At 37.6% G+C, this 15,140-nt stretch overlaps 1 protein-coding gene across 3 annotated transcripts in view; it reads right to left on the reverse strand.

The window, feature by feature from the left end:
- Positions 1 to 2,348: 2,348 nt before the first annotated feature.
- The window catches only part of LOC139138688 (uncharacterized), a 28,362-nt gene continuing 15,570 nt past the window's right edge, over positions 2,349 to 15,140 (reverse strand). For 2 of the 3 annotated variants that reach the window (XM_070707183.1, XM_070707180.1), the window contains exons 4-9: positions 14,171 to 14,233; positions 11,253 to 13,785; positions 6,494 to 6,536; positions 4,672 to 5,298; positions 3,303 to 3,364; positions 2,349 to 2,884 (exon numbers count right to left, since the gene is read on the reverse strand). In XM_070707183.1, the coding sequence (XP_070563284.1) occupies positions 14,211 to 14,233 (23 nt within the window). In that variant the 3' untranslated portion in view covers positions 2,349 to 2,884; positions 3,303 to 3,364; positions 4,672 to 5,298; ... (1 more) ...; positions 11,253 to 13,785; positions 14,171 to 14,210. Of the gene's footprint in view, positions 2,885 to 3,302; positions 3,365 to 4,671; positions 5,299 to 6,493; positions 6,537 to 11,252; positions 13,786 to 14,170; positions 14,234 to 15,140 lie in introns of those variants that run through there. The other variant, XM_070707181.1, reaches the window with a different exon arrangement.

Genomic DNA, 15,140 nt, shown 5'->3' on the forward strand with positions numbered 1-15,140 from the left:
TGCGCAAACGTTTAGTACCATGCCGAGCGAGTACCCGTCTGAGTTCGCATGTATTTGCGTCTGTCTGTCTGTCTGTCTGTCTGTCTGTCTGTCTGTCTGTCTGTTCTCCTATCTGTCTATGTCCGACTCTGTGTTTTACAGAAATTGTGTGTCGATCGGTTTTTTGGAAAGATTCAGAGTTTGGATACTTGGACATCTCAGCCGGCAACGCGCTGTAAAGGGCGGACTTGGGCGGACGGGTTTGTTTTCTTCTTTGTTTGTTTTCAGTCTAACCTCCCCAGGGGTGTGGGTTGTCACCAGATGAGTATTCTATAAGACTGTGGACTTATTTTTGTTGAAAATAGCAATAATCCATTGTATTACTATTCAGACAAAACTACGAGGTCATGGAAATCAAATCATATGAAGACAAAGCACTCGTCATGTTGCTGTTGTCTCCACAAGAACGCCACTTTCTCTCGGAAGAAATCACATATTTCTGAAGTTTCTAATATTACTAACTCTCGCAAAATTGTCGTTTCGCCCTCGATACTTTCGAACTGTGTCATTTTGTTGAAACGCCAAGTGGAATTGACCCATGTTACTTTGAAGTATTGGCAAAAGTAGTTCGGAAAAGCCACGCGATTGACTCCAAACGTTTTGAGGATGTTTTGATTTGGCATATGCCTCCATTCACAAACAGGTTTTGACCTTTACAGAACAAAACTGAAGCTGGTAACTGAAACCACATAATTAATGCGAATCTACCGTATGGCTGACGAAACATGTTTTCTATTAGTTAACTCGATACTATTTGAGGTAGTTTGTACAATTTCGCTATTTTGGTCAGTGGCGCTAAAACCAAAAATATAAAGGTTAATTCTTTTGGGTGAAGTACAAGACCATACATTTGGAACATATATTTATTTAATGTTTTGTCACTGGAAAATGATGATGTTCATCGATGACAATTTTCTGTTAGTTGGAATGTCAGCTGGCAAAATTATCTTCCGAGCTCACGTTTGCCATGCAAAAGACCTATATCTAACCCCTTGATGCTAAAAGGTTCGTTGACATTACCAGTATGCGTATTGAACACATAGACAGCTGGGATACTGAATCGATCCTTTTGAGTGGAAAAAAGAGGTTTCAGAAACTGAATATGTTAGTTTAAGTACTGGTAGCGGTTACTGGATAGTTCCTAATAGTGTACCATCTCTTGAGAGAGCGTAGCCTAGTCCCTCACCGGAGATTTTGGCCCTCGCCCATGGAGTGTTGACGAAGGCAAAAAATGCGGAGAATAGGGTCTAGGCTAGATAGAGCGTGACAGAGTTCTATGCATCGAAACAAGTTTATTATTGTAAAGCCAGAATGAAGAGCTTTTAAGCACCAATATGCAGCTTGTCAGCGAAGGATTGGTGACACACTCGTGAATTGACACGGAGAACAAATCGAACATATTTTCAAAATATCAAAATGTAGCTGGATCTTTTTAATTTATGGATGGGCATGTCAAGTTGCATAAACACCTGATATAATTTGGTTTGCAGATGCAAAGCATCGAATCAGATTTTTTGACAGCTTGCTTCATCCAAGTTTTAATGAGCGAAATGTAAATAATTATAGAGCATGTGACATCACAACCGAAAACCAAAAAGCAGACGTTACCAAAAAATTTGCGTTATTCCAGATTAACAGAGATCGGTATTCTGTTAAGCTTAAGCTTATGTCATTATCTTCCAATATGGCGCAATTTTACGCTCTCGATACATTTGCATTCTTGAAGGCGATAAATCCCTCCGCAATTCCACTAAATAACAATACTTATGCTGGCGCCACGAAATGCCAGCATGGTGTCAACAACATGGTATAAACTCGTTTACACATTTGAAAAATTCACCCAGTGACACGTGGAGGTATTCTGCGTACAATCGCCAAGGACGCCAAAGTATCGGATGGTGAAATATTCATTTTTGCGCCAATTTGGAAGATTATGGCACTCACGTGCTTGCTTCCATCACCCAACGTACAGACAACCACCCAAGCGCTTCTCCTGCCTAGCCTCCGGCTACTGGCCATCGGTTGTAGTGAGAAGTCACAACACGGCACTTGCTACAGTGGCTATTTCAGTGTTCAAGGAAGAGAAGGCGGGATCGACGGACTGTATAGTTACACATAGTCTACATCGATGTGGTCCCTTCTATCAATCTAACTGAAGATGTTTCTTTTGCCGACGATTTTTGCTGCTTTCTTGCGTTTTTTTCACCACGGCTGTAAGACGCCGCCTTCTCGACCGCTTCATGCAGGCCATATAAACACTACGCTATAGCAGCTTCGTATACACTTGATGGCAACAACACATTGACACGTTTCTCCTTCCATGTAGGATATTTTATTGGCTATCGTATACCTTTTAAATATTTTTAAGCTATTTGTCTAGTTTAATTTGTTTCTTACATGGAGACACCGTTTTATATTCCTTATTTTCAGTTTAGAAATGTAATATATCATCATGCAATCAGATTTTCCTATCACCAATGAACCGTTTTCACACCATCACATGAATGAGAATGTCGGAGCTATGCCATATTGCCCAGGTCCGATATAAATCCATATCGTCTTCTATCTTTGTACATGCTCCTATCGTCATGATTTACAAGTTTTATGCAAATTTACAGGTTACTCATACATAAATTCAACCAATCGTAGGGTCTGATATACTATTGCATCTAGCTAAAAGTCAAGGTTCCTCAAAAACCCGTGTACCTCTAAGAATCGATACGAGGATATGCAAGCCTATTTTGGTCCCGTATACGATCATAAGTTGGATGTCCTTGCAATGTAATTGAACGTCTGCAGGTCGAAGTCCGGTGTATCTCGTTCTGGTTCGAAGTCCAATACAAATCTAAGAGGAAATAGAAAAAACAAGCAAACAAACAAAACCGTAATTACCCTTTTATGTACCTTGTGGTCCCAGAGGGTTACACCATCAGTAACAGTGAATTGGGAAATACGACGGATGTTATAAGTGCATTTTGAAGCTTTATATTTGTCGCATGAACTTTTGATGAAAGATAACTGAATACTGTGCTATTTATGGCAACGGACACACTTTATTTGGATTAAATTTGGTTGATATAAAATTGACCTATGTATTTGAGTAGTAATATTGCTCTTCTCTGATATCGTTCTTCGTCTAAAACTCAAACGGTGGTGGCGTGTTCCGAAACTTATCGAAAAATCCAGCAGGCAAGAGGTACTACGGATTTGCCTGAGGCAGCAAGCTGTTCTGCAAGACGTGCCATGCGCAGGTTAGAACTCACCTCTCCATTGGTCATCCACAATCGTCTTATAACCATGACTCAGTGCCCCTGTAGTTCAATGACTGTGGAGAAACGAAATAGTGTAGTATGAAACAATGAATATCAAAAAGTATCACAAAATGTGGAAAAACAACCTGAACTGTAATACAAACAAATCGGACGTTAGACATTCTTTACAGATTGTGAACAATTTATGTGAAAACTTTGTTGAGGAGGGATGCTTTAGATCTTACTGATGATGCGGTGGATTGTATTAAGCTACGTTCTCCTTTCAATGCATTTATCCCCAATTTACCCGCTTTTGAATTGACATTTGTCAAGCCTCAATATTGAATCACGGTTCTCGATCAGTGTTAGGCAGATAATATATCTTATCACTTTATTTAAGCCCCTCTTGCGACAAGATTATATACGACATGAAAAATATAACAGTGTCTTTTTTGCTCTTGAGGAAGTTTCAAACCAAGGGTCATATAATACGGTGAGCAGTAAATTCTGTCTATCTACCATAAATAATACAAGTATTCAAAACTATATTGGCAAGCAAAATGCTGAAGCAAAAATAGATAGTGGTCTGACACTGTAAATCGTGGCCTCTTTGCTGCAAGTGTTTTCACAATAGCCTCTGCTTAGACGTATCCGAGCTTTCAATCATGTATAATATGTTTCAATTCAGGAAGTATAAAATATATTATGGAACTATCATACTTTGTTTGGAACATTGGGCTTTCAGAATTACTTGTTCTTTGCGACTAGCTGCATATTGAAAATTAATATTACGAAATTAATTAAATTAATATTACGAAAACCGACATACTTATTTAATGGAAACAAATCCGCACCGCTGAATAAGTTTACGCTCAACGCTGGTTTTCCGAATGTCGTTAGGCAAACAAATACCGCACGTCCAACAAGACTAAGTGAATTATTAGATGATAACGAACCTGCTAAAGTTCCGCAAAACTAATTTGGGGGAGGAGGGTAGTGAGTCACCTGAGGTTATCAATCTTTCGCGAAGAATACTAAGAAGAATCCTAAGAGAGGATTTTCAGTGATAAGCCTATAGGACGTCTTGTGCCATGGGGTTATATGCCTATTCACCTTGGCTATATGTCATTAAAGTCGAATTCTTTGCATTCCTGAGGGAGGGTTGTGACATAAAATAAACTTGTTAAAATAAATAATGTGTATAAATAGTATCACACCTGTTTGGTGATGTTTGCATTATAGTGTGTACTGGTATGTTCTAGTACACATGTATACCACAGTAGTAGAAATTGCCTTCTTCAATAGCAATTGTCCCGTCTTCATTCTCGGTTCATTATTACAATATATCAGTGACTAAGATGAAATGAAAACCGCTACCAACCTGGTCCTTCCCCTTCGCCAATAGACATGAGACACTCGTCTCCAAGACTGACAAAGGATTGCCAGGACATTGTATCCATGTCTAGTTGGTAGATTTCACACCCATCCATGGAAAGACCCAGTGTAATCTCGTCTTCATCTAAATACATGATATCCTTCACTTCGGGTCCAGCGATTTTGACATTACGCCAGTTGCCGGTGTAAATGTCTATCTTCGATTTGATCTTGTTGTTCTTGGCGAGGCCATACAACGTGCCGTCTCCAGTGGTTTCAACGGCTCGGAAGCAACAGCCTCTGGGTTGTCTCTGCCAAGTTGCGCCCCTGAGCTGCGATCGAGCCATTAGCTTGAAGTCGGTACCAATCCCAAGTAAGTGTCCTCTTGAGGCCATTCTTACAGAGGTTACGCAGCAGCTGTTTTCTATAGGGCCAACCCATGACCACTCGCCACCCCTTGACTTCCATTCATAGAGCTGGTTGTCCGTACCCACTCCGACCACGATTCCACCAGGTTGTACCGCCACATTGAGAACACAGCAACTGTTTTCGATCGGATCAGTCCACTCGCCGTCTTCATCCAAAACAACCATTTCGTTGTCAGTAGTTACTCCAAGTATTGTTGTATGGTGATCTGTCAACAGCATATCAAAAGCCCTCGTTTAACGTTTAACGCCTGAAGTTAAAATGTATGTATGTATGTATGTATGTATGTATGTATGTATGTATGTATGTATGTATGTATGTATGTATGTATGTATGTATGTATGTATGTATGTAGGTAGGTAGGTAGGTAGGTAGGTAGGTAGGTAGGTAGGTAGGTAGGTAGGTAGGTAGGTAGGTAGGTAGGTAGGTATGTATGTATGTATGTATGTATGTATGTATGTATGTATGTATGTATGTATGTGGGTGGGTGGGTGGGTAGGTAGGTAGGTAGGTAGGTAGGTAGGTAGGTAGGTACGTATGTATGTATACGTACGTATATATCTGTATCAATGTCGCAGCTTTCTTTCAAAATCTACGGCATAAATAGTACCTGCAGACAACAACTTTTGTGGTTGTTTTACCGTGACTTTTGAAAGTTCCCTATACTATCTATACGTGCTTTAAAGGCATTGCTCGCGATCCCTGGGATCGCCTTTGTTCTAGTCTGTAAGAGGATTACGGAGGTGCGATAGTTGTTTTGTTTCCATTGAAATTGTAATCAGGTTGGTAAATTTTCTGATGAGACAATCTGGTGCCAACACATGCCTTTAATTTGATATAACTAAATCACTATGGCTAATATGTAAATATGAAAATAGGTTATTAGACTGAAAATATTTAATCAAAGTTAATTGTGGATAAATTATAGTACCATGCTGCACGCCTGGCTAATTTCGTTGGCACAGCGCAGCCAGCGGCACAGCTTGGGTAGGGAACTCATAAAGCAGTTCGCAGGGGTTAGCCGAGGGATATGACGTTTGACCATTGCTCCTGCCTTGCGCATTTCAGATGACTCTTAACGGATAATCACATATTATGGGATGTTATACTAATTTGTCTCCACTTTTGGGACTGACCCACACCGATGTATGTAGGCCCTAAATGCGTCACTTTATAAATCACAACCCCTCATTGCAAGCACACGGTAGAGGAGACTGACCGAAGACACGGAATGTCTGCCGAGAATTGGGAAATAATGCAGATATTGTTAAATCGTTAAATTTTAAAGTGAGGTGATTCCATCGACAATGAGAAAACTTCCAAAATGTTAAAAAAACAGTCTAAGAGCTGCCGTAGAGATGATGGAAAGGTTGAAATAACCCCGCATATAGCATGGCACTTACCGTCTTCATCTCGTCTCTGCAGTCCAAGACTTGATGCCCCCGCCTGTGGTAGAAATTAAAGCCAGTATGGCCACGACGTATATACTTCAAATGAAGAATGTCAATAATAACTATATATATATATATATATATATATATATATATATATATATATATATATATAAAGAAGGCGAGCATATATTACTTTCCTTGTTACCAAAATTACTAAGAATATATTGCTACCTTGCAGAACTCAATGAAACCCAGCAGAATTCCACTCATATTGTTTTTAAACACGATTAGAACTAGTTTGCGAGGAAAGGATTCTGTAGTAATGGTGGTATACTCAGCAAATTTAAGCTCATCTACTTTCTTTTTTTCGATAAATTTGAACAATTAAAAGATTCCATTCTCCCAAATTTATTCAAGTCTCGGCTTTATTAAAAACCCTGAAATTTGACAACATTAAAACATACCTTAGATATATTATGTCTTCATCAAAGAAGGGCAAATCTAGTATGGATATGGCATATGCAACTTCATTGTGTATATGCTAGTGCAAGTTTAACCGTTCTAACTTAATCATTGTCACAAAATATGACACCGGAGGACATGATTCTCAACAGTGGGAATGTCTGCCCAATTATGTCAGAAGCGCTTAAAAGAAGTTGCTACTCATACGGATGCTTTTGCCGTTGATCCATTTCAAACTTTGACGGCGATTTCCTCGTAAATAGACGCGTATGAGAGCTTGACTTAGTCGTTTATGGCAGCGTTGGAGATTCGCTGATGAAACAATTTAGTTTCTTTCGTTGTTCGGGACATCGCGACGTACTTTTAAACCATGAAAACAACTGAATTTTTGTGCCCGCCTCATTCTGAATATATGACGTTGTTTGCTCATGCGCATTATGGGTTTCATAACACCGGAGGCTTTGGTGCATCATCACTTTGTCATCTGGAATAATGACATCACCAAATCTGTGTATCTTTTCAAACCTAACGACGTAATACTTAATATTTTGTTGGTTTTATCGAAAGCAGCCCACTCGACAACGATTGGGCACTTCGGAAAAAAGCTTAGAGTATTAATTCATCCATACAAAAGATTCTTTGATGACAAAATGCAGCTACTTAAGGTTCGCGTGCAGGGGCACTGATTAATTCAGAAACATGAGGGTGGTTGGAAAGGCTAGAGCGTCAGTTATAAACTTCAATAAAACTATTAAAATATAAAAGTAGTCAACATTCTCTGTGGAATAAAAAAACCTAGACATTTGGGCACAAAGGCATTGCAGAGTTATAGCCTGTTGAAACTTCTGAAAAACTGACCAAATAAGAAGAAGTTGGGGAGTCCTTAGTGTATTAACTATGGTAGAGGTCCCCTAGCTTTTAATAAAATGTTTGAAAAGGGAAAGTCATTATTTGCTGTTTTTCAGGAAAGTTTGACAAGGCGGTGCTGGCATTCAGAGTGAGTGACTGCTATTGTAAATGCATTTTTAGATTCTTTGAGTGTCAAAGAGGTGTCAAAAGTGAGATTAACCAAAAAACTGCTCTGTGACTTCAAAAGAGGGTGCAAATATGGCTTGTTTTCAACATTTTTGACAGAATAACAGTTTTCCTACATAATTGTATACCAATTTAATCAAACCTTTGAAATGAGATATAGACATGGAATTTTTACAGCCTATTAACAAGGTTACAGATAAGATTTGTATGGCACAATTTACCTATATTTGAAGTACTTTTTGAAAAATCATATATTTAAATTTGAAAGAATTTTTAATATGTAAACCCATGTAAAATCATAAAAACAAATTTTATTTACAAATCCTGCCATGCAAATCTTACAATAAATGGTGTCGACATATTTATAACTAATTTGGTAATATTAATACTATCCATTATTATTAAATTCAAATATGTAAAAAAATGTGAAAAATTAAATTTTAATATTTACTGGTGTCATATTTCAAATCATGGCTGCAAATATACAATTTTCATATTCGTTGGAGAAAGTATTAACTAAGGGAGTTATCCTGGAAATTTGAACTAAATATCTTGATTCTAACACTTGAAACTTGACATTAAACTCTGAGAAAAGAATTGGTGCAAAAATAGCCCTGAAGTCCTAGCAAACTGATTGTCAGTGTAATACACAATTATTCGTTATCCCTATCATTGTTCATTGTCGCGAGCCGGAGCATGATTTCCGCTCCGTGGATCTAGGCAAAAACCAAGGTAACGCAAAGCTGATGCCGTAAAGGGGCATGTCGCTTATGACAATGATCATTATTTGGCGACGCGAGACCTTTGATATACCGGGTATTGAACTCGATCGATTGATTGATTGATTGATTTGCTTCACGTGAAATCGTATTCTGAATTAAGAGACATGCGTACTTGATGTAATTTAAAGATGCCAGCAAGTCAATTCACATTCTCACATTTCTCTTGCAACACTTTGATACTGTACTCGTGAGACAAATTGTAAATTTTGAAAACGGCAGAATTGACAAAAATATTGCATGTTTCATGTGCTAGTTTTGCCATCGACTTTCATTGCTCCTGTTTGTCATCTGTTTTTAATTAGTTTTCACCCATTATTACAGATTAATAATGTTAAAATTGTTAAAACATCGACTCCTGCAGGGAAAACAACTTCTCCTGTTCCAATTGACTTTCTAGGATTGTTTAAACGTCGCATAGTACATTTTAACCGATTACTGTACGCAATTTTAAGCTTTATGTACATGATGCAATTCTCAGAAGGAAAAAACGGAAAAATTACAATGTACAGAAATTAGCCCCTAGCCATTTTATGTGTCGCCAAGAACCTTTATTTTGTGAAAATGACGTAATTTGGTTGACCAAGTGATGGCTCCATATGTCATGAGACTAACACAGAATAATGACACGAATTTAACAATTCTAGAAGAACCGTCAGAACTATCACTCTTGCTGTTGCTCGCTGCAACCATACAGCTGCATTATTGTCTTCGGTACGCTAAAATGATTTCAACCGTTCAAATTGACAAAGGATAGCTGATTACCAAATTTAATTATGAATTACAGTGTTGAAACAGCGATGACGAAGTAAAAAACAAACATTACTGAGTAACATCTGTCGATTAATGCGTTTGATGAAGATATACTGCAACACTACTTTGCCAAAGCCCTTTGCGATGACCATTATTGCCTTGAATTGATTGAAAACGGGTAAAGGGTTATTTTACCGGAGCTAAGTATCCAATAGAAGATATGTTCATGTTTCATACGTTTTGTTGTTTGAAGTTTTGTACTGAAACTCAGTGGCAAAATTGATAAACCTAATCACGGTTACACGCCACTTTACCGGTTTTTACTGGTCTCTGGCAATAACACCAAGAGTTCAGTGCTAAGATTGAAACGTGGGCATGTGATGCAGGCGAAGCGACGACGCGAAGGCAGAAACTCTGCTTACTAAAGAATTGACATCAAAGTAGGCGCGGGAGACGCATATTGTATCGCCAAGGTAATGTTGAATGAGTATGAACTTGCCAACATCAAAAGAAGTACGTCTCGCAATTTTACCACTATTCAATGAAATTCATTCCCCGAAACAACGACATCGTGGCAAGCAAAGGCTTGTTTTGGCACTGTAAAACAAGAAATATACGCCGAGGACGGCTACGTTTAGCAAACTTGTCTGAATATTTTACTAGAGTAACCTTAATGTACGTCCGCCAACGTATGATATCATTATGGGACAAAAAAATCTTGATTTCCTATACAATATCAAAAAGAGTTCAGATTTTTTTGCGATCGGGAAAACATTTCACATGAAACAAACTGGATGATCTAGAGGCTTTAATTTTAAAGGTCTGCTTATGTCTGCCTTCACCGCACACTTGAATTTCAAAATGATATATGCAGTACATGATATATATGAGTGCCTTGGTTAATGTTTCTAAAAATAATTTGATCTTTAATTTGATCTTTATGTTGTTCAAATTTCTCAACAGTGTTAGGTGCCCTATAGCTGAATGTTGCGATATTACAAATTACTAATAAAAACAAGTGTGCAACTTCAAAAGAAAAGCAGATGAGATAACATTTGTAGATTAAATCGTCATTACTTCACCATCCAATTATCCCAAATTAGTTCCAATCGTAACTTCTTCACTTGTATGCATGAAACATTGTTATTAGCAGGAGATAGACGATACTTGATATCAGGCTGGATCTGTTCTGTAATTACTGTTCCATCATACACAGAACAGCGAAACCGCAGAAATGCAATGTAAACAGGTGAACGTTTCAGTCCGTATCATTTCAGCAGAAACACGTAACATTAGTATCATTAACACGATTGGAACTAATTTGGGATAATTGGATCTTCATATTTTTTCAAATTTCTCAAAAGTGGTAGGTGTTCTAAAGCTTAATGTTGCAATATTACCATTTACTCATAAAAACAAGTGTATAACTTAAAAAAAAGCAGATGAGCGTACATTTGTCGATCAAAGAGATATTATTTCGTCATCAAATTATCCCAAATTAGTTCCAATCGTGTTCATTGATAACTTAATATACGAGAAGAATTTTTCAAGAGCGTTTTTTGAAAACCGTCCCCACAATAATCAACTCACATGGAATTGATATGCATCGCGTACGAATAGCCTAGTTTCTCATGTGCGATGGCCGCAAATTCATAAAATCGACAGAAAGAAAACGACAGTAACTGAACATAACCGTGCGAAATATAAACAAACAAACAAAACGACAGAAAACACTTTACCTCTTGTAGGAATAAGATCGCCCCAAACATCAACACTACGGAGATTTTCATCTTTGATGTTAAGACCAAGCAACGCAGCGGTAGAATAACGAACCAATTCAGCCCGTCTTGCATATGGATACAAAGGAGCCCCTAGCTACCTTTAGTAGGTATTAAGGAATGGAACGTTCTGCCCACTTGACATATGTTACATCTAAGTCAACAGTTTTTTCACACACCATTGGTTGTGTACGACGACTGTAAGCCGTCACTGTCATCTTTAACCTGATCATCCCACTTTGAAGGACGCGCTATGTTACAACAGAAATGAATTGATTTTTTTCTTTAAAGAAACTTTTTCAAATGTTTTTAATTTATTCATTATAAGACTGTTTAATTAATGTCAAAAGAAGAGTATTATATGACCCTTGTTAATGAACTTGAGATATATTGAAGACGTGCTCGAAAACCACAGTTAGTTAAAAGGCTCTTTCAATGTCGAAGAAGTGTATTTTAATAGAAGTGGAGCTGCACATTTTCTTGATTAAATCATTTAAGCGCACCTTGCTGTTAACGGACATATTTGCAGTGGTCAGTTAATAAACAGACATCTATTATTAACTATTTAGTCCGCTTCGTGTCCGCGACACCTGTTGTATGTCTAATATCTTTATCAAGGTCCCCGTAGGAGTTAAGCGTTTGTGCGTATTTGCAGTAAACACAATGGGTCACATGAAATATGCAAACCATTGCATATATTTATGAATCACATAGGTCAACAAGTAAGCCAACCGTTTTTGCAGCCTGAAGATTAATAACCAGGGGATTTGGCTTTTATTTGTGTAGATTAAAGCTAAAGTGACGAAAGCAGTGAACATTTCTACTTTGTTTGTCGATGAATTTTCATTTGACTAGTTCATCTACAACGTATTAACTCACCCCACTGATTATGATTCATATGCTGACATTCTTCGTGGAGAATTCAGTATTTCAAATGTCGTTGATGATGTTTAAGTGCCTGCTTGTTCAAAATTATTATTTCCTGCTCTTCTATTATGAGATGACATTAAATAACTATTCCGATTAATTTTTCCCTAATGTCGGCTTGAAAATCTAGCGTCACCGTGTCTGTTTAAATTTAATTTATTATTAGGGTAGTATGCACCTTGAAAGTAAAAGACTTAAACTTTTGCTCAAACTTTCTTCAAAGAATATTTCAACCATTCTCTTTCAAAATCAAGATTAAAAATCGGGGGGTCACCGTGCAAAGTTTCGAACAAGAGAAACAAATTACTCGAGGTTTACCGATATTTGATTCAAAATGGCTGCCATCCCTGTGTTAACTCTATAGAGAAAAAATAAAATTTAAATTTTCGATTTTCAAAAAAACTAAGCCGGTGAAAAGTTGTCTTACGCCAAGAGCTTTAAAACGAACCCCCACATGTGGTAGATCAGAAAAGAATTGAACAAGTTTTAGAGTCCGAATATCTGTCCCCGAGACGCGTTCTACCTTAAAGAGTCACGGTAACTCTATCAGTGTATGCGTCTTAATTTGACGGACAGCTATTGCCCCATATGGTAAAACATAAGACAATTATTTCAACCCTCGGAGAGCTGTAATTTTTCCGACCAGAATTTTAGTGCAACATTTTAACATTTTTTATGAATTTTTATGTAATTTTTCGATAATTTTGGACCAAACGGACATCACATTTTATTGGCTACAGTTTTCATCAAAATTTTGGCAAAAATCTGAAAAAATGGACCGAGGTACAGTTTATAAAGGCGACAAAAATTGACTTTGGCGCTCAAAGGCTTAATGAAATGTAGGTTGTACAATATTTGCAATGTCCCTACCTAGTGAAAACGGCTACATGACGACTACGGGACGACGGCGACGATGATGGTGACGATGATCACAGTAATCACGATGATGATTTGAAGGACGAGGAAAATGAAGATATTTGTTATGGCGACAGAGCATTTACACGTAGGTTATGTTTATGCATCTTTATTAACCACATTATACCATTGAAATAATTGAAGGAATCGTTCATGGTCCTTTTTGTGTCTTACATTGACGAATCTTTTTCTATATGTTCTATTCAGTTTATTAATATCATGTATCATCATGCAATCAAATTTTCCTGCCACCAATTAACTTTTTTTACTTCACCAGGGGGACAAATAAGCAATTTGGAGCGATGCCATGTTGCCCAAGTCCCTTATAAATACATATACAGTCTTGCTTTGTGAATATCCTCCACCTCTGTGGGTTTCAAGTCTTATGCAAAATTAAAGGTTCAATCAGTTATAAATCTAATCATTCGTTGAGTTCGATAGACCTCTACGTATAACCAAAGGTTCCAAAGGTCAAGGTTCCACATAAACCCGTGTACTGCTGACATCCGATACGAGGGTTTCCAAGTCTATTGGTCCAGTATGCAATAGTAACGGTGGGATCGGTTCTATATAATCGTATCAGTGACTTGTCCAATAAAGCTTGACGAGCTTATTCCGGTATGTTTCGTTTGGAGTCTAGGTCCAATAAAATCTAGGGAAAATAACAAAGACATGCACCCTAAAATGTACCTTTTATCGCAAGATGCTGACAAAACCAGAGATAGTGGATTTGGAAGTTGAATGGATGTTGTAAATTCTTTCTCAAGAGTGATGTTCATGGCATGAACTTCTAATGAAGAAAGGTTGAGTGTGATGTAAGTAGCGGCACTTGGAGTACAATTTAGTGAGATTAGACCCAGTCGCTGTAACTATTGACCGATGTAGAATATCAGATCATTTCGCTGATAGAGTTATACATCTGGTACTTATATATTGATTGAGTTTCCTGGACCTAATTGAAACGCGAGGTGTGCACTAGGTTTTTCTGAGGCAGGAAATTGTTCTACAAAACTAGTCATGCGCCAGACAAAACTCACCTTGGCAGTTGGTCATCCAAAATCGTCTTACAACCATGACTCAATGCCCGTGTAACTCAATAACTGTGGAGAAACAAAACAATATAAGTTAGGAAGTAGAACATTTGAATTTGACCTCAAAACCATGTACATTCTGAAGAATCATAAAATTAATGTAAGAAAGCTTGTGGAATGTTCAAATACAACAATCTTGCACAATTTTTACTGTTTGTTTACCACTCAAGTTTAAACTTCTGTCTGTGCGGGGTCTTGTTGGTCTTACGAAGTACGAGGCGGATGGGATTAACGAATTCTCCATTGAACTGCAACTACGTTTTAATCCAAATTTATCCCTTCTTCCGACTCCAAAGTTGGTTTGGTAGACATAAAAATATATATAATACGGGCTTTTCTGGAAAACAGGCGAAAATGAACGAATCCCAACTCATGACAATTGAGAAGAGGATTTTTAAGTTTTAACTCTAAGATATTTATGACCCTTGACCAATGTATCTTTGTGTTAGCTGCACAGTATATCTACATATGACTGTAAGCTAACCAGTAGGGCTAGGGCTAGGGGTTTTGTTTTATTGGATATGAAGCAGTAGAGGATAAATTCATTTTCCAATATTTTGGAATGACCTTACATGACCTTTGCTATACTTTCATGTATCTCAATAACTAAGAGCAACAACTATTAAAGGGTATAGGCCACATGTTGGAGGCTCTTATTGAACCACTTTTCCACCTCACTGACTGCGCATATCTAAATGTTGTCAGAGGGTAGGTTTTTTGTTTGATAGTGATCGGTATTGGGTCGAGTGTTTTTCCAAATTTTGGGATGAATAATCCTAGACCCACTTTCACTTATCTCACCTATTGAAACTAGTACAGATCAACATTTATTTGGTTATATAACAGACATCACGTAGTCATTCGCTTTTTCACGATTTTTAACCTCATTGAATATTAGGATGCCTTGCATAGGGAC

The sequence above is a fragment of the Ptychodera flava genome, chromosome 8, assembly GCF_041260155.1.
Source record: "Ptychodera flava strain L36383 chromosome 8, AS_Pfla_20210202, whole genome shotgun sequence".
Taxonomy (NCBI): Eukaryota; Metazoa; Hemichordata; class Enteropneusta; family Ptychoderidae; genus Ptychodera; species Ptychodera flava.